Below are 23,503 nucleotides of genomic sequence, written 5' to 3'. Positions count from 1 at the left end.
ATGAGATCTTCAACTCTCATTTAGGTCGTGTAAGCTAAAAACCGCTCGAACTAAAATTCGAGTTTCGGGTCGTGCACTATTAAGCCGAATCTTAGAAAAATCATAACTTCTTCATACGAAGTCAGATTTGGGCGTTCTTTTTATGGATTTTCTCAGTTTAACATATTCTACGACTTTCATTTAGATCACTAAGTCTAAATCTCGCTCTATCGTAAATTCACTTTTTACGTTTCCCGGTGCTGTGTCGATTTTGCCGTAAAACTTCGACGGACCATAACTTCTTCGTTATAACTCGGATTTCGGCGTTCTTTATATGTACGGAAACCTTGAGACATATTATAAAACTTAGTTAAGACTATTTATTATAAATAATCTTTTGTTGAAAAGTCGTTTTCGACCCCTATTGCCTCTAAATTGACTAGCCTGGATCTGCGGGCGTTACAGCGTGTGTGTGTGTGTGTGCTTGATAATTATATTTATGATCTCATAATTATCTGATATATAGAAATCGTTATATCTATACCTATAATTATGGTTATTTTAACAGGATATTTAGGCAGAGTAACAACTAAGTCCTATGCATATCCTAAATCTTGTCTAGCATAGCTCCTAGGCACTAAGGTTTCCTAGGGATTTATCGATTATAACATCTAGGTAACACCTACTCCTAAACTATTGGGCATTATAACCTTTAGATATAAGATCATAGCTTAAAACTAGGCATAGTATCTACAGTTATACTATCTTAAGGCATCTAACTTATTATAAAATGATTTGACATTAATAAAATATATATTTTTACAAAACCATTTGATAAGCATGCATTCCCCTTGAAAAAATTTAAAATAGTAAAATAGGTGTCGGGTACTCAATCTAGTAGCATATCGAGAAGCACCCGAACCACTGCAACCGGAGTCTCTTGCCATCGAAAGGGTACCTAAATATCGAGAGAGAGTATTTAGATATTGTTTTGAGATGAAAAAAGGAAGAAAGTATCGAGAGGAGAACTGGAAGAATGAGAGGATCATGAGTGAGATTACTAGATTTGTTCTGAACAGTCGTGGTTTGTTGACCCGTTTGTGTTGGATGAGGCTCATAAGTCTCGCTTCTTTATCCATCCGGGGGCCACCAAGATGTATCAGGATTTGAGGTTGAGTTATTGGTTGTCATTCATAAAGAGGGAGATCGCTTGGTACGTAAAGAGATGCTTGACCTGTAGGATGGTCAAGGCCGAGCATCAGAGGCCGCATGGCAAGCTGCAGCCTTTGGAGGTTCCCATGTGGAAGTGGGAGCAGATATTGATGGACCTCATCACCAACTTTCCGAAGACAGAAAAGGGTTTTCATGCTATTTGGGTCAGCATGGACCGATTGACAAAGAGTGCCCACTTTCTGGAAATTCAGGAGAGCTTGTTGGCCGAGAAGTTAGTTGATGTATATATTCGCGAGATCGTTTCTCACCACAGGTTTTCGGTCTCTACTGTTTTAGACGGTGATGTTCGGTTCACCTCCTGTTTTTGGCAGAAGTTCCATGAGGAGTTGGGCACGATACTGTACTTCAGTATAACTTATCATCTGTAGACTGACGGTCAGAGTGAACGGACCATCGAGAATCTCAAGGATATACTGTGAGCTTTTGTTATTGATTTTGGTGGGTGTTCGGACTCCTACCTACCTCTTGTAAAGTTCTCCTACAACAACAATTTTCACTCCAACATTGGTGCTCTGCCTTTTGAGCTTTTTATGGAAAGAGATGCCGCACCCTATTCTGTTGGGGCAAGGTTGGTCACAAGTTCATGGGTCAGACCGAATTGGTTCTGCAGACCACAAAGATGATCCAGCAGATCACACAGAGATTACAAACTGCTCAGAGTTGGCAGAAGAGCTATGCCGACTGACGCCGATCTAAGTTGGAGTTTCATGTCGGTGACATGGTGTTGCTGAAGGTCTCACCTTGGAAATGAATGATTCGTTTTAGGAAGAGGGGGAAGTTGGTCCCCTGGAATATTGGACCATTCTAGATTGTTTCCAGGGTTGGCAAGGTCACTTATAGATTGGATCTCCCGGAGGAGCTCAGTCAGATTCATAGCACTTTCCATGGTTCACAACTGCGAAAGTGTGTGTTGGATGAGAATGTAATAGTATCATTGGATGACATTCAGTTTGATGAGCGCCTGAACTATGTCAAGAGGTCGGTAGCTATTCTGGAAAGGAAGGTAAAAGTTTTGTGTAGCAAGGAGGTACCTTTGGTAAAGGTACAGTGACATCATCGGAGGGGATCTAGGTGGACTTGGGAGCCACTCGCTGAGATACGGGAGCATTATCCGGATTTGTTCACCACAGCAGGCTTTGAGGAAGAAGCCTAGTCCAAATGGGGGAGAGTTGTAACATCCTGATTTCTAGGTATGATATTTAGTATTCAAAGGGCAAGTTTCTCTTGGAACTCGTCGAGTTGGTGGCCTCAACTCGACGTGTTGGAAGGCTTGGGCCGCGAATCTTTTTGGACCAACTCGACGAGTTGGAGAGGAAAACTCGACAATTTCAAGGCTGTTTATGAAACCCTAAATTCTAGCGTTTTCACCCTATATAACCTCCTTAAATCCTTGAGGTTGATCTTTTATGAGCTTCCAATCCATACTATCGACTTTGTGAACCCTAATCTTTATTCCATCCCATATTGTGTGTTATTGTGGCATTTTGGAGCAAAAGAAGAAGAAGATTAAGTGAAGGAGGCAAGGATCTAGCAAGCTAAGCTCTCATCTTCAATTTGGCACTCTATTGGATCATTGTAAGTATTCAAGATCCAATTTTTATTTATCTATATAGCTAGATCTTGGGTTTGGTCCCTTTTTCTTCTTATTCTTGGATGTTGCAGTCGATGTACTTAATAAAGCTTGATTATTTACGATTCTCTAGGTCAAGGTGGCCATATAGTGGGTTAGATCTAGTCTTTTGCCAAGCTTAAATTCCATGCATGGAGTTTAGGTCATATTTTCCTTTTGACCCATTTTGGGGTTAAGACATGCATGACTATAAAGCACGAACCTTTGGGACGTTTTTGAGGCTTGAATCTCTTCTGGAAAAGTTAGATTCCAGATCTCAATGATTATGTGCTTAATGGTTAAGCCTTTGAGCTTTCAAGCCTTACAGAGGGGTTTTTGAGCATTTGAAGTAGCCCCAAAGGATAAAGTTGGAAACTTTATCATTTTAGACACATTTGGAGTTTAGATCTAAAGCTTGGAGTCCCTGGAATAGAAGAATCATTTGTATGCGTTATGTTGGGGAAAACTCGGCGAGTTGTCCAGCGAACTCGGCGAGTTGGCTAGGGTTTTCTCCGACTTTCTGAGTAACTGTAGAAACTCGACGAGTTCATAGGTGCACTCAACAAGTTCGGTCAACATGGACTGTGACCTTGATCGATGACTTGATGTTGACCATGGTTGACCAAGTTGGACCTTTGAGGGCATTTTGTGTATTTCAGGATTTTGATAGGATTATTCATGATGGTTGTAGGCTTTGAGCCAGGAGATGAGATTCGGATTCAGACATTATCATTTTTACACTACTTATGAGGTGAGTCTTCCTCACTGTACTTATAGGTCGAAGGCACCAAGGCTGATTGAGTACTGTAGTGATTGGTTAGATCTAAATCCTAGTAGATAGGACGATGCTATGCTTATTGATCTGTATGATTTTTGCTTGTCAGTTGATTGATTTTGTGTTTATGAGTAATGGGTATGTCGACATTTGTATGGTTGGGTTAAGGCGGTCATGCTTGGTGCTGAAGGCCAATAGACCTAGGGTGGCCCAGATAGACTGAAGACCTGCAATGCGAACCAGTCAGGCCAAAGGCCCGGAGAATGGTCCAGACATGCTGAAGGCCCGATGTGGTGGTCCAGACATACTGAAGGTTTTGTATGCGTGTTGTTGCAGCGATATTTATGATTATATATTGTTGTGGTATTTTGGGGGAACTCACTATGTTGTGGGCTTACAGTTTTGGATTATGTTTCAGGTACCTCATATGATCGCGGGAAGGCGAAGGCTTGATCGTGCACCTCCTCGTGTTTTGTTTTATGATTTCTGGAAAAACTCTGATGTGGAACTTATTTTGAAAACAAATTGTAATAAATAATGGTTTTGTGGTTACTTCAAAAGTTTAAAATTTTCAAGACTTTTTCGAATTTTACACCTTTTCTTCATCAAACCCAACCAGCTCCTCATACTCTTTGTCCTCGAAATGCAAATCCATCTTGATGTTTCGCATCCAATCATTGTAATTGGTGCCATCAAAAGTGACTTTTGAGAAAATGCCCAAGAGAGAGAAGTTGTTGTAGGAGTTATTGGTATTGTTGGAGGAACCATAAGAAAGTTGACATCTGAAAAAGAAGAAGGATACGTTTTGATTAGATAAGAAAATCCTTAATATAACACCCAAATTAAATATTAAGGCTAGGACCCAACTAAATAATTCATAATTCAGAAAAGGGATGTCGTAGTCCAATTATAAATTATTTAAAGGTAGGCAAATGACGTTTTACCAATTTCACCACGAAAAATGAAATTTGAACGAATTAGGCTTTAAATGAAATTCCTAGATCTTTTGAGATTCATTAAACTATTCAATGTCATGTTTAATGTCGATTTTTCCCTTTCCATTTGTGACTGGGATACCGAGGATCACAAACAAGGTGTAAATAACCATGCAAATTAGCTTGGTACTCTCGATGCCATTTATCACCTAATTAATGTGTCGGTTAACCACACACGCTCCATTAATAAATAATAATTTACGAGACAGTCATTGTCACCCTTTATTAGTCCATATTAGTGTGTCGGTTAACCACACACGCTCTACTAATGACTTATAAAGTGTAATATGCAATTTCATGGATTAGCATCAAATTCACATTTTCTTAAAGTAACTATGATTGGGAATTTAATAAAAGCATTTAGTTACACTATTAATTTCATTATACTTATTAATGAGAATTATTTTTCCTATCAAACACGTTCGAAGGCAACCGAAAAGGATTGTGCTACCATCAATTCAAGTACATACCAATTTATAGTTATGGGCTTAGACAACTAATCCAACAGGTATGTGGTATTTTGAGGAACTCACTAGGCTTTGTGCTTACGGTTTTTAGTTATGTCTAAGGTACTTCCAGTTCCAAGGGGAAGAGCTCAGGTTCACTGCATCGCACACACCATATGAAATTCGCTTTTGAGACATACTCTGATTAGTATGATGTTTGATATACTTAATTTTCACTGGGTTATATGAACAATGCTTTTGGAATATTGTTTTATTTAAATTAAAATTGAAATTTTTGGGTCATATTTTTGTGATGCTTTATTTATCAAAGAAAAAGGAATGCTATCATTTTCTCGGTATCACCGGTGCTCATTACACAAGCAGCCATTTGATCCAAATAAAAGAATGAAGTTGCAGCCAATTCAAGAAAATGGTTGATGGATGGATGAATTTTTCCATATTTTTTTTCCTTTTAAGTTGTTTAATCATTGTTGAATATAATAATGTATAAATATATAAACTAGTCTTGGCATATTCATTTATGATTATAAGTATATAAATGTATAAACTCAATCTTTGGAAACTTTATTTATGAATATAACAACTTTTAATAATGAATAGAGTTTATTTTTTTTTACTTATTTATAAATAAAAAAAATTATTTTTAAATTGTGTTTTATTCATTTACGATTACAACTTGGGAAAATGACACAAGTGTCCTACGAACTTTCTGGGACTGGTCCATTTAGTCCCTAAACTATTTTTGTGGATTTATGAGAGAGTAAAGTCATTTTTTCTGGTCTATTAAGTCCTTTTGGATATTATGAAGGGGTAACCCGGTTACCCCTTACCATGTCACTAAATTAATATGCCAGATAGACTATAATTCCTTTGACCCTCTTCTCCTCCCATGAAGGGGTAACTTGGTCTATTGGTGTTCAATTTGTATAATTTTGTTCAAATTTTCATCAAGTTCACCTTCTTTTCAAGTAGTGAACGCAATTAATGGTTTAATGGTCGGAAAGGATATTTCGGTGGAGGATATGGAAGAGTTGGACTGGTGGAAGTAAGAAATCAACGAGAAAGTAGGAAAAAATGGTCTGGAGAGAGCTTTGGGGTGGATTAGGGTACCTAATGATGCTGGTGCAGAGAAAAATGGTCATTGACAATCAGCTTCAAAATCGGTTTCCCTAGTGATCTTCTACACCTCCCTTTTTGCAAACATCATCAAATTGAATCCACAATAAATAACAATCGTGAGGATAGAAATTTCAAATTTAAGGATCAAGTTGTTTATTATAACTTGATGATTGCGTTTTTTCCTTTGGCTATCCTTTTCTCATCGTATGTTGCTTACATTGGTGCTGGTAAGTAACTCAAAATTTTAGATGATTTTTTTGAGATTTAAACGACTAATATTAGATAGAAGAATGACTGTATTGAGTTTTAGATAATGTTATTGTTGGATTAGGTGTCTAAGCTCATACTTATAATTGCTATAAACTTAAATTAATAATAGCACAGTCTTTTTGGGTTGCCTTCAAACATGGCAATTTAATAGGATAACTTTTAGATAGAGAAGAATGATTAATGAATTTATTACTTGGTTAATAATTAATTAGAAATCAAAATAAATGATTTATTAATGTATTATGGAAATAATATATTAATTAAAAATCATATTCAAACATTTAGTCGATGGGATAATTTGTATCGACGATGGGATAATTTGTATTTGGTCAATTAATTGTTATTGATGATGGGATAATTTGTATTGACAATGGGATACTTTGTATTTGGTCAATTATTCAAACATTTATTTGAAATTACTTCTTTGACTTTTAATTGGATATGAAAGAAGCAACATCAGCTGAAAATGTTTATGTGGCTTAGGATACATGCTATATTAGGTACTAATGACCAAAAAAGCAGGTAGACATCGACTTTATTCCTTCATAAGGCCACATAAATAGTTTTGGAAGTAAATGAACCAATCCTAAAAAGTTCGTAAGACGTTTGTGTCATTTTTCCTTACAAATTTATAGTTTTATAATTACAAACGTGTTTTACTCATTTATAATTAATATTATATAATGAATGACAAATTATAAAAAATGACTTTTTTAACAAAAAAAATAATAAATATTATTTTTGTCAAATATTAATAAAAAATAAAATAAAAATTCAGTTAATCTATTATTTTAAGTAACTAAAATTAAGGAGATTAAGATTTGAATTTAATTTGTTATAATTTAAATTAAATATGCAAATACTTAATATATCCTTGTAAAATGATTGATCCATAAATATTTTTGCATTCTCAACTTTTTTGGATTTTTGGGGTAAAAACGGTCATAAATTGTATGGAGGAGAGAGGGTGGATGTGGCAAGAATCTACCGAGTTGGGGCTCAACACTCAGCATGCCAAGGTTGCGGTATGTTTCTTACCGAGCCAACAAAGATGGTTGCCGAAATGACTCCCTCCAATCTTATGGAAAAGGAGATTCATGAAATAATTAATGCATTTAATGGGATGGCACGTATGTACGGTGACTATCATTTATAGGCTATCTTCGTACCTATGGACAATTCAAAAGAAAAGCATGAAAGTATGCATGGTTCCCATATTTTAAAGCTGCAAATGGTTTTTGATTTTTTGTACCATGGAGTTCATGTCTCAAGCGAAAGCAACGGTTAAATGAGATATAAACAAAGGTAGTACAAAAGAAAAGCTAGTAATATACAGTCTTATAATATTCAAAAGTCGCCATTGAGGTGGATGGCTGTCAAGCATGGAGACTGTCTTTTGTGCATCTACCGAGGGATCAAAAAGAAAGATTTAAAAAAAAAAAAAAAAAAAAAAAAAAAGAAAGACTGAAGAGTTCATGCCATCCTTTTGGTTTTGTCCAACTTTCACTTGAAAGGCTTACTTCCCTTTCCTAAAATAGAATGTGAGTCCATTTTGGACGCTTGATTTTTCCTCACTCACGAAAGCCGATCTGCTAATTAAAATTTCCAGTTATCTATGTTTATTGAAGTTAGTTGGTCTCCGCTAGAACCGAGAGATAGGCCATAACACGGTTAAAGTTCAATCGATTAATAATGAATTCTTAAGTTTTCAGGGTTGCACCGTAATACTGACATTTTCTAAACATTTATCCATATTTATCCTTCCCTGCTCAAACTACTTGAAATTCCCCAGTTTCGACATGTTACTTATTTTTTGTTATTTCTGCAGGCTCATGTTATCCAATGATGCGGGCATGTTGCAACCTTGTGCTAAATAGATACTGATATAGTGTTAGAAATGACAGTTAGTTAGTTAGTTGAAGGGCATGGTTGTAATTTCATACTGAAGTTTGTTAATTCTGTTAGTTAGAAAGAGTTATTTATGAGTGAATGTATTTAGCTCGGTTAGATCATTGTAATGAGTTAGATTCGAATATCATCTTCTCTTTCATCTTCTTTCTCTCAAAGTTTCTTTAATGGTGAAAGATATTGAAAATGACTTAAAAGCCCAATGAAGTTTCCAAACCGTTCAAAAAAATCTCAATCATGTTTTGTCTGTTCAAAAAAACCCAACAAACTTAACATTTTGTCTAAAAAGCCCAACTAAGTTACACTTTCCTGAAAGTCAAATAAGAGAAACGGATGACGTGACTTATTACCGTATCGGAAAAATGACGTGTTAAACCAACGAAGTTTCCAAAACGTTTAAAAAACTTCAATCATGTTTTAACTGTTCAAAAAAATTCAACGAACTAAAACGAAACAAGATTGGAATTTTCTGAACGGTTTGGAGCTTTGTTGGACTTTTTAGACAAAATGTTAAGTTCGTTGGGTTTTTTTGAACAGACAAAACATGATTGAGGTTTTTTGAATGGCTTGGAAACTTCATTGGGCTTTTAAGTCATTTTCCCGTGAAAGATAACATATAGTCATATAGTCATATAGACCTTTTCTAAAGGAAAATTAAAGGAGAAAAATCACCATGCACTTTGTTATCTTTCATTCATTTTTTCACTTGATCAGTTTCAATTTAGACCGAGCATGATTCTAAAAACCGTTAGAACATACACATCAAGTACCATACGACTACATCCAACGAGCCAAATATCTAGATACATACATTAAGAATCATCACAACATAGTAACATACAATATATAAGAAATCACCCCTTAAGGGTGGAGCAAGCCGCAAATTTCCAACTTCCTATAATGACATGAAATAACAATAAGCGACACATATTAGAACAACTATGTGGATGGGGATGATGCCTATTATTTGGCACATTACAACAATGCCCTTCTGAAATCCAATCCAAAGACTGAGAATGTGGTTTTTCAATTTAAAGATTACATTCCTTGATCGGCCATTTGATAGAAAAGAGATACGACTTTCTTTCCACTCGCTCAACTTTAGTGTCCAATACTCTTCTACTTTAAAAACAGCAGAAGTTTCCAAACGAGTGGCTGTGAAATATCTACATATCGGAGCAATGGAACCCACTACAACTCCAATAGACTGTATTGTAATGGTTGGCCACCATCTATAACGAGATCCCGACATTCTCTCATGATCTGTTATCAATACTAACGCAGCCACAGGTATGTAGATGATTAAAACAAGTAAGCAAATTAAGCCAGAAGTAGAGGATAATGGACTACTAGCCAAAGCAAACTGAGGGTCGCAAGTTTCTGCCAAGATTAGATGTATTTTCACATATTCTCTCAGCTTCTCCACATTGAATCTATCTTCTGGACGTTGATTTCTTGACACTCTTTGGCTAGTGGCTTGATACCGGGCTTCTAAAATCTGCTTAAGAGAAGGAATTGCTATAGCAGCAGAAATCAAAATTATTAGTAAGAAGACTAGCATAGCGATGAGGGTGTATGCTAAATTTTTTACGTGGCTAATAACACCGGTATTAAACTCCATAAAACTATCCACAATTACGAGGATAATTGGAATAGTAAAACCTATGACACTATCAACAAGTGTCTTGTTGTCCATATATCCCAAAGAAGGGAGCATGTTAGCCACCATGGTGGACATGAACGCCATAGTCGCCATGCTTCCTAGCTTGGCTACTTGGCCCTGAATATACAAACCCATAGGGAGTTTCATCACAATCAGGACATTTATTGCAGTGATGGAAACTACGTTAAGAGAGAAATACTTGGGTGGAAACCAAAATCTTCCTTCACAGAAGCCATTGAACAAGTCGGCTAGCATGGGGAAAATGCAAAACAATGATGTTAATGAGATGTAGTAGATCCCACTGTACATCATTGTTTGATTATACTTTTCTTCGTCTGAGCTCATATTTGAAGTAATATTGTAAAAAATGATAACCTCTTTATTACGAAGAAACAATGATCACAATGAGATCCTCACTACAAATTATGATCTCACATAAACACAAAATGTTAAATACGTTTAAAGGTCTACAAGAAACCCTAAAACATAAGAACTACTAAAGAAGAAGATGAGTGAAAACTCTTGAGAAAAGATGAGAATGACAAAAGGTAACTCAGCAAATTTTCTGTAAATATAGCATACATACTAAAGAGATCTAATACGTCTCCTATAGTCCTATGTGGGATTATACACGTATATTTGTATACCCCGAACGTCACTCTTTAATGCACCTTGCCTACACATAGCTACAGCCTACAAGGTACAACCCTCCAAGCTCCACTCAAGCATTCACTCACGTCCAGTCCTGCAGATTCCACAATTTACTCACTTAGTCCCTCAAGAATTATTCCGGCGTGCACCAAACATACCAAGTTACACAAATAACTACTAATTAATCAAAATCAATGTGAAGTTTGAATTCTCCTTTCCAGCTAGGTTTTCATTCTCTGACCTGTCATTTTCTTGACTTGTATATATGATGCTGCTAACTCTTTAATTGAAATAAGAAATTGATGGAGGGTATGAAATATGTTGATCTCTTTTACTGATTTACAAAGAAAAAAGATGGGGGCGTTGGGGACTTGGGGTAGCTTCCACGAAGCTTCCTCTTACTACAAATATATATAATTTCGATTTTGGAAAGAGGAAGCTTTGTTCCATTTTGGTCTTACAGAATCTGAAAAGCACAAGAGAATGCATTAAAGAGATTTGGTCATCCTCAATATAAGAAAAGGAACTACAAACGCTTTTATGGTGATCACCAAACACATTCTACTATATAAGCTCAATGGGTAGGAGTTGATGGATTTTTGGATTTATTCGATCTGTTAAAAACCATAAGTAATATGTTTTTTCATGAAAATGGTACATCCTCAAATATTATTAAAAAATATATTTTGATTAAAAACATAAATATTTCATCAATTAGATATTTCGAAATTCAAATATAATATGCTAAGTAATATGTTTTTTGCATGAAAATGGTACATCCTCAAACATCATTATTTATTTATTTATTTGATTAAAAGACATAAAGATGTTATATCATCAATTAGATGTTTCAAAATACAAATATAATATGCTAAGTAATATGTTTTTTCATATTGAAAATGGTACTCCTAAATTTATATATGGTTCTGGTTTGCCATAGCTAGGTTGAACAACTTTTAAATTAACCAAACACATTTAATTAGTTAATCTGGTTTTTAGTTTAGTTATTTAGCATTTAGCAACAATATTATGGTGTTTGACATAAACAAACACTTAACAATCTCAAAGGGAAACTGACAATTTTTGTAACTTTTCATCTATATAAGAATTGGTTTGGCGTTTGGATAAATAACAACATGAGTATAAAGAAGTGGTTGATGTCATGTGAAATTGTCAAAATGGTTGAAAATTTAGGCAATAACATGGGTTGTTTAAATTTATGAATCATGCCACATGTGAGTAAAGGAAATTTTGGATGTCAGTAAAAAGAACCACTACGAATAGAGAACAAGACAAATTTAGCCTAGTTTTTTAATTATTTGTTAAAAAATAGTAAGAAAAAAAGGTTGAAACAAATAATGAAATCACGTACAAATGGGGCTCATGGTTTGAGATTTCGTTAAAAGTATTTTTTTTATTCAAAGTTTGCCATTTTTGTATAACGAAATACAAATGACATCTGGCATCTAAGATTCTACCTCCAAAATCCAAAATCTTATATGAGATTTTATCTTTTCAAGTGAAATTGTGTAAGTGTCTAATGCATAATTAAACTATGTATTAAATATTTGTAAAATTTCACTTTATGAGAAAAAAAATCCAAGATGATATTCTGGAGAGGAAATCACAAAATGACATAAATTTTCGTTTTTTTCATGTAAAAATCGAAATTATTTTTTATATTTTTGATGAAATTGTAGCCGTAACGGCCACTTGCGATTTCATTGGATATTTGCGTCATTTCTTAATTTTTTATTTTACCTTTTTAGCAAATGATTATAGAATTATGCTAAGTTTGTTTTTTGCTTAAAAAAAATAAACAATCAAAATGACCAAGTTTTTTGTGTTTTGAAAAAATGTTTTTTTTTTCTAGAATGTGACATTCCAGACTAACTTTATATAACATCAAAATCATTTTTTTAGCCAAATACAATACATAAAAGAAAAATAAATAAATAAATAACAAGATACAAGAATTTCAAAAACAAATTTGAAATCAAACGAGCAATTTCGGAATTCCAAGGAAATGCTTCTTTTACTAAAATCTAACAAAATTAAAAACTAGCAACCATGAAGTAGATACAATACCAAGGTTTTACATGAGCCATGTTATCAAAGAATGGATGATATTAAACATTTTGAAAAGACAATTTGGATATTGGTAAAGTTTTTTGAAAAGTATTTGGTGCAAATGAAAAAAAAAATACATATTATATGTTTTGACACGTCCGAGATGTCTAATTTCTTCAACTTTTGATAGATTGTGTTAAGCATAAAACAATTTTTTAAAAATTTACGAAACTATTCATCTGATTTTTAACTTGTTATCGAAATACCGGAATTGATTTTTTTTCCTATATGGAACGGGGATTTCAGTTCGGAATGTCAGTCTAAAATATACTTTTTAGTCAAGAAAAATGCTTTTAATGTGATATAAAGTTGTACAAAATAAAAATTGTGTGATGACAATATTTGACAAATATGATATAAACTTTATAAGTTTGATCTCAATATGTTAGATAAATTATAAATCGGTCATCACATTACATATTATGCGGTCATAATAAAATTTTCATCAAAAAACTCGAACTAAAAATCACAATCACCTTGTATATTTTGAAGTCAATTATAACTACAGTTTCAAAGTCTTTCAAACATATACATCATGTTAATTTAACAATATCAACAATAAAACCAATAAAATTTATATCTAATAAGTCAAGATGTTTTCCTGTCCATCTCTAGTGAGTTTTGATATTTATCATTTTATGGTATTTTTAAAATAAATATTATTCATATGCCAATTTTTGGTTTTTCAATTTTTAAAAATAAAAACACATATAATACTTCTATTTATACATATTTATATATATAATGTATTAATATAATGAATGTGATAATAAATTGCAATTAACATGTTTTTTCTTTTTTTATTCTAATCCTAATCCTAAGGACAAAATCATTGATAGTTTCAAATATTCTAGCTCATAAAACACATCCATTTGATTTCAAAATTCGAAATTAACATCTACTCATCTATCATTTTCAAAAAATATTAATGTTGTTTACATCGATTTAAAATATGTTAATAGTTTTCCTATCAGTATAGATTGAATTAATTATTTATTCATAATTTTGTTTGTATTTATTTCAAAATTTTATTTTACAAAATGTTTAATGTTTACAAATTCATATTTAACTTATTTTTAATCAACTCGTATAATACGTTGGTCTCACGTGTACTATATATTATAAAAAGAAAATGAAACTCACTAAAAATAATATAAAAGTTAGTTATATGAGACATATTGTCAGGCCCGGTTTAGACCAAGGGAAAGAAGAGCATAGGAACAGGGCTCATAATTTTCAGGGGCCCAATTTTTTTAAAATAGTATATATAGTTTTCAGCCTAATCCAAATGCAAACCAGTCCAGGACCATTAGCATCGCGTACGGGAGAAGGCACAACTGCACAAGGCGGCATCGAGTATCAACATTCGACGAAAAGAAGCCAGAAATCATCATTAAAAAAAAAAGCAACCATCGGTGAGCAGGGTAGGGCGACACCACGACAACAACAAAGCCACATCAACTTAACTTTCAGCAATCACCAATCAGTAAGACAGTAACAACAAGGATCGATTAGACAATTATCTGATCTCCTGCAGTCCTGCAAATCACTAATCAGGTAATATTATAATAGTTATTAGTCTAATAGATTACGATTTATGAGAAATTGAGGATTATAAGTTTATAATTGTCAATTTCATACTTGAATGATTCATAGATTATCGGTTTAATAGTTTATTATCATTATAGAAATCAGTTTAATAGAATGTTTAAACATGAGTGAATGAAATCTTATCAATTTCTCGGATTCAAAAATCATAGAAATCAATTTAGTAGTTTATTATCACTAATCAGATTATGAAATCTTAATTTTATTCTGAAATATGATTCAATTAGATTATAATGAATGATTGAAAAAATTATTACTATTAGAAACTGAAATTGAATTATGAGAATGAGATTAGGTATTTATGTAATTATGTTTATTGTATAATTGTTTGAATTTAGAAATCATGAGTATTTAAAGAATCAAATACCACTTTATCATATTATCGTTACTAGATTATGTTACTTGTAAAATTGTTTATCATAAATTAGGTTATTTGATTATCAAGAATGTTAGGAGAGTTTCACGGGTCGTCGGATAGCTCTTACAATATATAATTAATCATTAAAATACTATGATTTTGCTATGTTTATTGCTATAAAGTTTATCGTTATTTTAATAAAAAGAATTAGTTTATGTAATTTAATTCGTTACACGTTAAGGCCTAAGGGCTTTTTTTATTCTCTCCGTCCTAGGCTTTTGAATCCTCCGAACCGGACCTGCATATTGTTGTGTGCCATATGTTGGTATTAGGAAAATACATATATATACATTGATGGTAATTAGTTATTTTTATAAATCTATAAATTTTATATATAATTGATTTAAAACTTAAACCTTTACTAATAAGAGAAATTTTATATTGTTTATCGAATATACACTAACATAAAAAATATTATTGTAATAAATATTTAAAAATTTGGTTAATAACGAACCAAAAGCAAGAACTTCATAGCGAAAGTGGTGCATATGTGTATTCTACTTTTTACCTTATGAAACCTACCAACCCATCTCATATATCCCCATCTCTACTCCTATATACTTTCCACCCCATATGCACATGTGCGATAACACCAAAGAAATACATACAACATGAAATCAATTTCTTATTTGTTCATGAAATGTATACGACTTGAAATCAATTTCTTATTTGTTCAATTTAGTTATTAATTTCTAACATAATTATGTTTTCTCAAATCAACCTTGTTTATTATTTGATGAGATTGGTATTCTACTTTATTAAATTGTAAAATTAGGTGCATTTGATGGTCTTGGAATTCACTTATCATGTTGACTCGTGGGAAGTCCTTCGAATAAAGGAACTTTAGAGGCAATAACTTCTATCTAGATATAGGATTCTAAGTAAGTTTATTTTACTCCGACTTAAGGGTATGGGCACACCGCACAATGCGGTTAGTGCCATGTGGCACCACACATGTGCGATAACACCACACCATGGGGAATGTATTGTGCGGTAATGGTTGGTGCTGGAGAAGAAATAGTTGTATCAAATCAAATTGGAATTAACTTACTACACTAGCCCTTCATTTTTCCTTTTATATTCAAAATATATCTTTACTTTGGTTTGAATTGTTTCTAACCTTTATATATATATATATATATATATATATATATATATATATATATATATATATATATATATATATATATATATATATATATATATATATATATATATATTAAATACTAAAAAAGCTAACCACAAACAACATTCTAATCTTTGTATGGGTTGAATAGCAACTAACTTTTTTATTTGTCTCACCTAAGCAACCAACATTTTTAGTATATTTTAATATATTGTACTTTTGCAAAAAAGTGTTCCAATCACTACCCACGTTACAAGTGACCTACTACTTACTTATAGTGAAGTTTTGCTAACATGACGTCTACATAATATGTATTTGAAACATTGTTAAAGGCTTAATGTGATAGAATAACATGTATTCTTGTTTATCTCAGCTAAGTCATTGAACTTTTGTCACATGTATTTTTTTTAAAACAGCTAACACACGCATCCACTATTCTACTACTAAATCTATATTTTGTATCAAATGATACTTGAACCCTCAAGCTTTGGCTGAGGGGGATCTACCTGTTAAGTCTTGGTACCGCTAGGCTATTAGCTCTTTAGTTTCTTTTAAAACATTATTAAAGATGAACATCATAGAATTACAAAATATATATATATATATATATATATATATATATATATATATATATATATATATATATATATATATATATATATGACTACTTAAGTTATATGTAAGCGATTGACCAAATTGAGTGTCCTAGAATGGCAATAGGCATCCATGTTGGAATGCACATCCATGTTTTGCTTACATGCATCTTTTATTAAATACAAATATGAAGTTTATATAACAAAAGGGTTTCTAACCTAACCGTATCAGGTGTTGCCCTCCCTCTTTAAGGTCAATGGTTCAAGTCTCATCTTGGATATAAGTGGAATTAAGAGTTAGTTTAGGAGTAAATTAGATTTTTCTGTAACATCTCGAAAGTCATGGGTAAAAATTTCATTTTTATTATAATCAAAACACCATTTTAACTTTATCCAAACATTCAAAAATATTTAAAATAAGACAATTATCAGAGTTCATTCCCAAAGATCACACATTGCGGAAAACACAAGGGTATGAGCTACGATCAAGTCAGGCCCTTTCCTTTCGAAAGGGAAGTACCTAAAACCATAAACCACAAACGGTAAGCACACAGCTTAGTGAGTTCCCCCAAATACCACATACTGACATATCAAACGAGCCTTGCATAACATACATAATCATGAGCCATACATATCACACATAAGCATATTCAATAGGAGTGCTATGTACAAACCAGACTCTTGCCTTTATGTCACGTGCCGCCTCGTGGTCTTCCTTGCTAGGTCGGGGGACACAACCCTAGGTCTTACAGACAAGTTGTAGGAGCCACCTCCTGGTCTTCTATGAAAATATCATAAAGACAACTAGCATACAATATACAACTACTTAGCTAACATTTATAACAGACAAGTTCCAGGAGCCGCCTCCTAGTCTTCCATACAAAATGCCAAGGGTCACGCCATGGGTGTTCCTACCATACATAAACCAGATGGGTCAGCATTGGTTCCTTTAACCCATAGATAGTGAGGAGACTCACCCCGTATGTGGAAGCTCATCGAGAGAAATCCCTAGTTGCTGCCATGACGACACCTTCGAACAATTAGATCAAAATAACACCCTATTATCAATAGGAATCCATCCCAAGGCCTACCAACCATACTTGGGGTAAAATGCTCATTTTACCCCTAACCCCAACATGAACCAAAACTGAGGCCCAATTCCAAAAGATCCACAAAGGCCCAATGGGCCTTATCCTAAGCCCATATAACCCTTAATTACAATTAAATTACCTCTAATACCCCTTGGAACAAACTTGGTCAAAGGCTAACGTCAAAAGTCAAAGTCAATAACGTGAGCTGACCCAACTCGCTAAGTTTATCCTTCAACTCGTTGAGTTCATCTAGCAATCCGCGAAGTTGGGAAAAGTCGAGCCAAATCGTCGAGTTCATCCATAAACTCTGAGTTTATCCATAAACTCGCCGAGTTCACCAGAAACCTACATCTTAATACATTAAATGAACATTATCAACTCCAAGGACTCCACAACTCAAATCTTGACCAATATGAGATCAAGAAGGGTAAAGTTTCCAACTTTACCCCTAGGAACAACCCAAAGTGGTCCAAACCCAAACCTTAGACTTAAAAGAGTGAGGGATCAACCATTAAGCACTTAATCATCAAGGACAAAACCCCAAAATGTAGATCTGACCCTATATAGCTAGATGGCTACATAAAGTTTCCATCTTTATGCTTAAGCATGACTAAAAGGAGCTCAAGAACTCAAAAAGGCTAAATGAAAGACTTAATGGATGCATGAAGCCCTTTAAACCCATAAAGTTGGCATCTTTATGCCAAAAGAGCTCATGAAGATCATAGATCTAAAAGAATAAACACTTCGGACTTCTACTTCCCCATTAACCATCCATCCATGGATAAAATCATACATTCTAACCCAAGAAGAGATCTAAGCAAATATTAAGCAAGGTTAGAACATTATACCCGAAATATGCTTGAAATGGAGCAGAGAATCAAGATCTGAAAGCTCCTACTTGAACCACCACCTTTCACCAAGCTTCCCTTCCTTTAATGAGCTTCAAACACACAAAAACACACCCATAATGAGCTCACAACACTCAAGGAGGCTCTAGGGTTTCGAGATTAAAGTTAGGGGCTGTGGAGATTAGGAATGAGGCCAACACCTAAGACTTAAGGTGTTTAAATAGGGTGCAAAATCCTAAAATTAGGGTTTCTAAATCAGTGTCCAACTCGTCCAGTTTCCTTCACCAACTCACCGTGTTGGTCCATAAAAACACATGACCCAAAAGCCTCAAACACATCGAGTTGCCCACCATCAACTCGATGAGTTGGTCCTTAGAAAAGGGGATTTCTTACACAATTGATGTTCTAGATTACGGGTGTTACAACTCCCCCCCCCCCCCCCCCACTTAAATTAGATTTCATCTTCGAATTGCTCCTTACTAACACTTATATCAAAACAAACAACTTGAATAACACAGTAAAAAATTATGTGCGTAAGAAAATCTTCCCAAGACAACTGAAACTTCCATCCTGAGGACAACAATAAAACCTTTGGCCTCTGCCAACCACTTCTACTTTTCTGAGACCTGAAATCTATCATGGTCTGACTCTCGACAGACCGCCCATGCTAAAACAACTCCATGTCGAACTCTCAGTGAATAATAGACCAAACATAACACTTCCAACTCTTAACATAAAACGACTTATCCAGAACTACTGAAACCATCCTTAGATTAGTTCTTCAAGCCTGATGAAGAATGAAACCATAATTCCTGGAATAAAAATCAATCCTATCTCACATGAGTTCCGAAACCTATAGTTTCAATGGTCTGACTCTCTGTCAGACCTCCTACACCGAACCACCACCATGCCAACCTTATGGAGTTTCGTACCAACAAAATGCTTTCGATCCCCAATCACATCGCTACTTCCAAGGGAACATTTTCACTGACCAAATACTGCTACATAATACTTATACTGGACGAAAGGCTCAAATAATCCCTCGAGTAGGAGATTCATCCCTGCAACTGTTTGACTCAGATGAGACTTGCATAATAGGGTAAAATCAATTACTCTGAGATTATTTAATCCCACTGCGAGTGACTTAGCATTTCCCAAACAACTCATTATCCCACTCCCATACGAAACCTCAAATCACAACTATTGCCCGAAGGACCATGCTGCCTCATGGCTGCTTCCCATGATCAGTCGAGACCTCCTTTGTCCCAACTCCTACCAATTATCAGAAATACTGAATTCCCATCCGGCTGTTGAGCAAAAGACACTCCCACGGTCGCCCAGTGTAACTTTCAAAAGAAAAACTCAACTGAAAATAATTACCCAAACCATCTCGATACCAAACCCTATTGTTGAGTTGAAGACTCTTTTGAAGATTGCGTCATTGGGCTCGGCTGATAGTCCATTTATTTTGTACTCCGGTATTGGGCCTGTCCAACCGTGAGTTTGCTAGGTTTACTATATAAAGATATGCTTGCATGCATATTAGGTTAACAATTAAGAAGTAACGATTACGATAGCATTGCAGATTTATTTTATCGTTCTTGTAAACCTCCAACCCTCTACAGTTGATGTTCTTGATCGAGCTCTTCTGAGGGTTTTGTTTATAATCATTCGACTCGTTTGATTCATCGTTGATTTGTTCATACTTTTGCTTTCGTTCTTATTGTTTAAATATTTCTTCACCTGTTTAAGATCTAATCGATCTTCAAGATTAAGTTTTAATCTCATCAATTGGTATCAGAGCAGGAGGCTGTGTAATCGATACACTTCTTTTCTGTGAAAAGGTTTCAATTAGGGTTTTTCCGTAATTACTGATATTTATTGAGCCGTCATCTCATTATTGACGTATCTTGATATTTATTATTTTGCCCTAATCTGAGTTATTACAAGTCTGATCTTTGAACAGGTTTTTCGATCATAATGGACGAGTCGCAATCGAATCCCATCAATATTTCCAACAGCATCGGTTCAACCACGAAGATTCCCATCCTATATACCCATGATTATGAAGTCTGGGCGCATCACTTCGAAGACTACGTTATAGGTTCTGAGGATAATGGATACCTCATATGGGAAGCAATCATTAATGGACCTTTCTCTCACTTTGCAACGTCGAGGATTATTAAAACTCAAAAGGAGTATAATGATCTGCTGAAGGATGTTAAAGATATTGCGCAAGATGAAAAGGACAAATTCCAGTGCAATATCAAGGCGTTACGATTGATCAGATTCGCCCTTCAGTCCGACACCTTCAGATTGGTAAGCTCATGCACGACGGCAAAGGAAGTTTGGGATAGACTTCGTGAACTGTACTCTACAGACGAGGATCTTGAACATTCTATCCAAATCTTGATCTTATCTGAGTTTGGAGAATTCAGGCAAGGAGCCGACGAAACTGTGACCCAGACGTTCGATCGCTTCAATCATCTTCTCAGCAAGATGATCAAACATGACATCGAAAGGAAGTTTATCGAGCAGAAGGTTACGTTTCTAAATGGTCTAAGGTCAGAGTGGAGAGCAGTGGTGTCCACGGTTAAAGCCCATGAACAGTTTAAATCTTATTCTTTGGCAAAACTGGTGGGTATTCTCAAGTCCCAAGAGAAGATTGTGCTGCAGGAAAAGAACGTTGTTTCAAGCCTAGGTTCGCTGTCCCTCCTTTCAAAAAGTAAAGCTGTGATGGAGGATGAAGACTTCAACCTGGAGGAGTATGACCTCACGTCTGAGGATTATGCTATGATGGTGTCTAATCCCAAGAGGTTCTTTAAGAAAAGATTCCCCAGCAACAAAAATCGAAACTGGAAGGGGAGTTATAGTTCAGAAAAGGTTAACAATGAACCGAAGGTTGAAGAGCCCAAGAAGGAACCGAAGGCAGATGGTGATTCTGGAGTGAGCTGTTACTACTGTGGTGGGAAAAACCACTATGCTAAGGATTGTGTTCTCAAAAAGATGGCTGAAAAAGATGAGGAAAAGGATGAGGAGGCTTTGCTGTAGAAAAAGCTTGATGAGATGAGGAAGAAGAAATCTACCGCTAACCCTTCCATGAATGCTCTAATTGTGCAGGGTTCGGTTGCTGATGACGAGTTCGGTGGAGTGGAAGTTTGGTCAACCGACTCTGAAGACGATGAAGTGAGGAGGCCTTCGCATGGAAAGGCTTGTGTGGCTAAAGAGGAGAGCAGTGGAGGCAGGTGCTTGATGGTGTCTGAAGTATCTCAGATGAGGGGATACAACACCGATGGTGGAAGCAATGAACCGAAGGAGCAGCAGGATATGTGCTTTACGGCCAAACCGCTCAGCGTGCAGTTCAACGAACTCGATGAACTGATCAAGAAGGTACAATCGGTTTTTGTTTCATTTAAAGTACCACAAAGCTCCTATGAAAAAGAACTAAAAAGTGTTAATTCACGAATCTCACATCTAGATAGTAGTTTAACTCAAACTCGAGTCACCAATTCTAACCTAACTGATCAATTAAGCAGGGTGTCTTCGAAGAGTCAGGAGCGGCGCATGTGGATCGAGTTGAAGGAGTCTGAATTAGTTAAAATAAAAGACGAAAACCTTTATTTACAGAGAGACAATTTAAAGTTGTTAAAACAGCGTAATGTTTTTTGTTTGATTGCAAAACGTCTTTATACTAATATTACTCAGCTTCACTTGGATTGTGAGATAGGACAAAAGATCCATCGCATGATTTTGCCCTTCCTTGAGTTTAAGGAGGATGAAATCGATGCTGAAGCTTATAACTGTGAGAGTGTGATATCATCTGATGACGTCAATCCGACCTATATGTATGGACTGGACAAAATTGAATCTTTCATTAAATCCAAGGACCACAAGGACATGCTCAAAAACCTTTTGGATGAAAATGATAGACTTAAACTGAGAACCGAAACCATACAAAAATTTGACTCTTTAAATGCCAACTTGAGCTCAGAAAATAAAATTGATGTTGAAAATGCATCTGAGCTTAATGAGGATGACAATATGAGTGAAATTTCTGTAGAGGACACGGTTGACTGCTCAGAATTTGTAAAAAGCGAATCTGAAAACCACAAGAATCTAATTTCTGAAAATTCAGTGGAGTTCGCTCGATTGTCCCAACAAAAGTCCTCGATCTTAGCAGAGAAAGCGGTTGTATATCAAAAGGTCAGGACCACTCCAAATCAAGTGTACAAGGTTACTGGAGTAACCGAACATCAGACTGCTGAACTCACAGCTATTGTAAACGAAGATAATGCTGATGGCTGTGATGAGTTCTTTTGGTCAGCTCCAATCGATAATGCAGATGAAACGAAAGGCTTGTTAGAAAGGACTTCTTGGATTAGTAAAGGTAGATACATACCAGAACCCCTGAACAAGCCAGATAATTTCGATGTGCCAAGTACCAGTGGTACGAAAGACATTCCTCAAGAGAATGGAAGCTCAGCCAAAGAAGAAGTTCCCTCTAATTCGTCAGTTCAAAGTGAAACTCCCACAGTCCAAAGTGAACCAGCCAAGGAGAAACCAAAAATGAAAGCCAATATCCATCATCAACCGAAGCAGATGAGGAATAAGAAACGTGAAAGGAACCAGAGATACAAGAAGAATCTCTCTGAAAGGAAACAATTCTGGCAATCCCAGAATGCATATTTCTCACATCAAGACAAAAATCTGAAGTTTGAGAACAATCCAGTCAAAAAGCATGAGAGCCACAACAACCGAAAGCCAAGGTTCGGTTCGGAAAAGAATACCAACCGAAAGCAAATGTTCGGTTCTGAGGATGACTCCAACCGAAAGCCAAGGTTCGGTTCACAGAACGACTTCAACCGAAAGCAAAGGTTCGGTTCTGTTATCAAAGGAAATCAAAACTCTAAGGTCAGTCCCACCAATGATCAAAAGCAAAAGGGTCACCTAGAGTCTCCAGCCAAGAAGTCATCTCAATCTAAGCCCACTCCTTCACACTCATCTAATTCTTCTAATTCTT

The 23,503-nt window shown here is 35.1% G+C and overlaps 1 protein-coding gene across 1 annotated transcript; it reads right to left on the bottom strand.

The window, feature by feature from the left end:
* Positions 1 to 7,794: 7,794 nt before the first annotated feature.
* LOC111889085 (uncharacterized) lies at positions 7,795 to 10,363 on the bottom strand. The gene is made up of 2 exons (XM_023885221.1): positions 9,398 to 10,363; positions 7,795 to 7,851 (listed from the first exon to the last, which is right to left on the bottom strand). Exons 1-2 carry the CDS (start codon positions 10,361 to 10,363, stop codon positions 7,795 to 7,797), a joined length of 1,023 nt encoding a protein of 340 aa, XP_023740989.1.
* Between the last annotated feature and the right edge of the window lie 13,140 nt (positions 10,364 to 23,503).

Source organism: Lactuca sativa, chromosome 7 (assembly GCF_002870075.4).
Source record: "Lactuca sativa cultivar Salinas chromosome 7, Lsat_Salinas_v11, whole genome shotgun sequence".
In the NCBI taxonomy this organism is placed as follows: Eukaryota; Viridiplantae; Streptophyta; class Magnoliopsida; order Asterales; family Asteraceae; genus Lactuca; species Lactuca sativa.
Note: the sequence above shows the minus strand (reverse complement) of the source record. Positions and strands in the feature narration are given on the sequence as shown.

What these genes read in the sequence shown, in the direction of transcription:
- LOC111889085 (XM_023885221.1), bottom strand. Translation starts at nt 10,363, where the DNA reads ATGAGCTCAGACGAAGAAAAGTATAATCAAACAATGATGTACAGTGGG. An exon ending in CAAATGGCCGATCAAGGAAT is followed by an intron (nt 7,852 to 9,397) that starts GTAATCTTTAAA and finishes ATCCCTCGGTAG; the next exon opens with ATGCACAAAAGACAGTCTCC.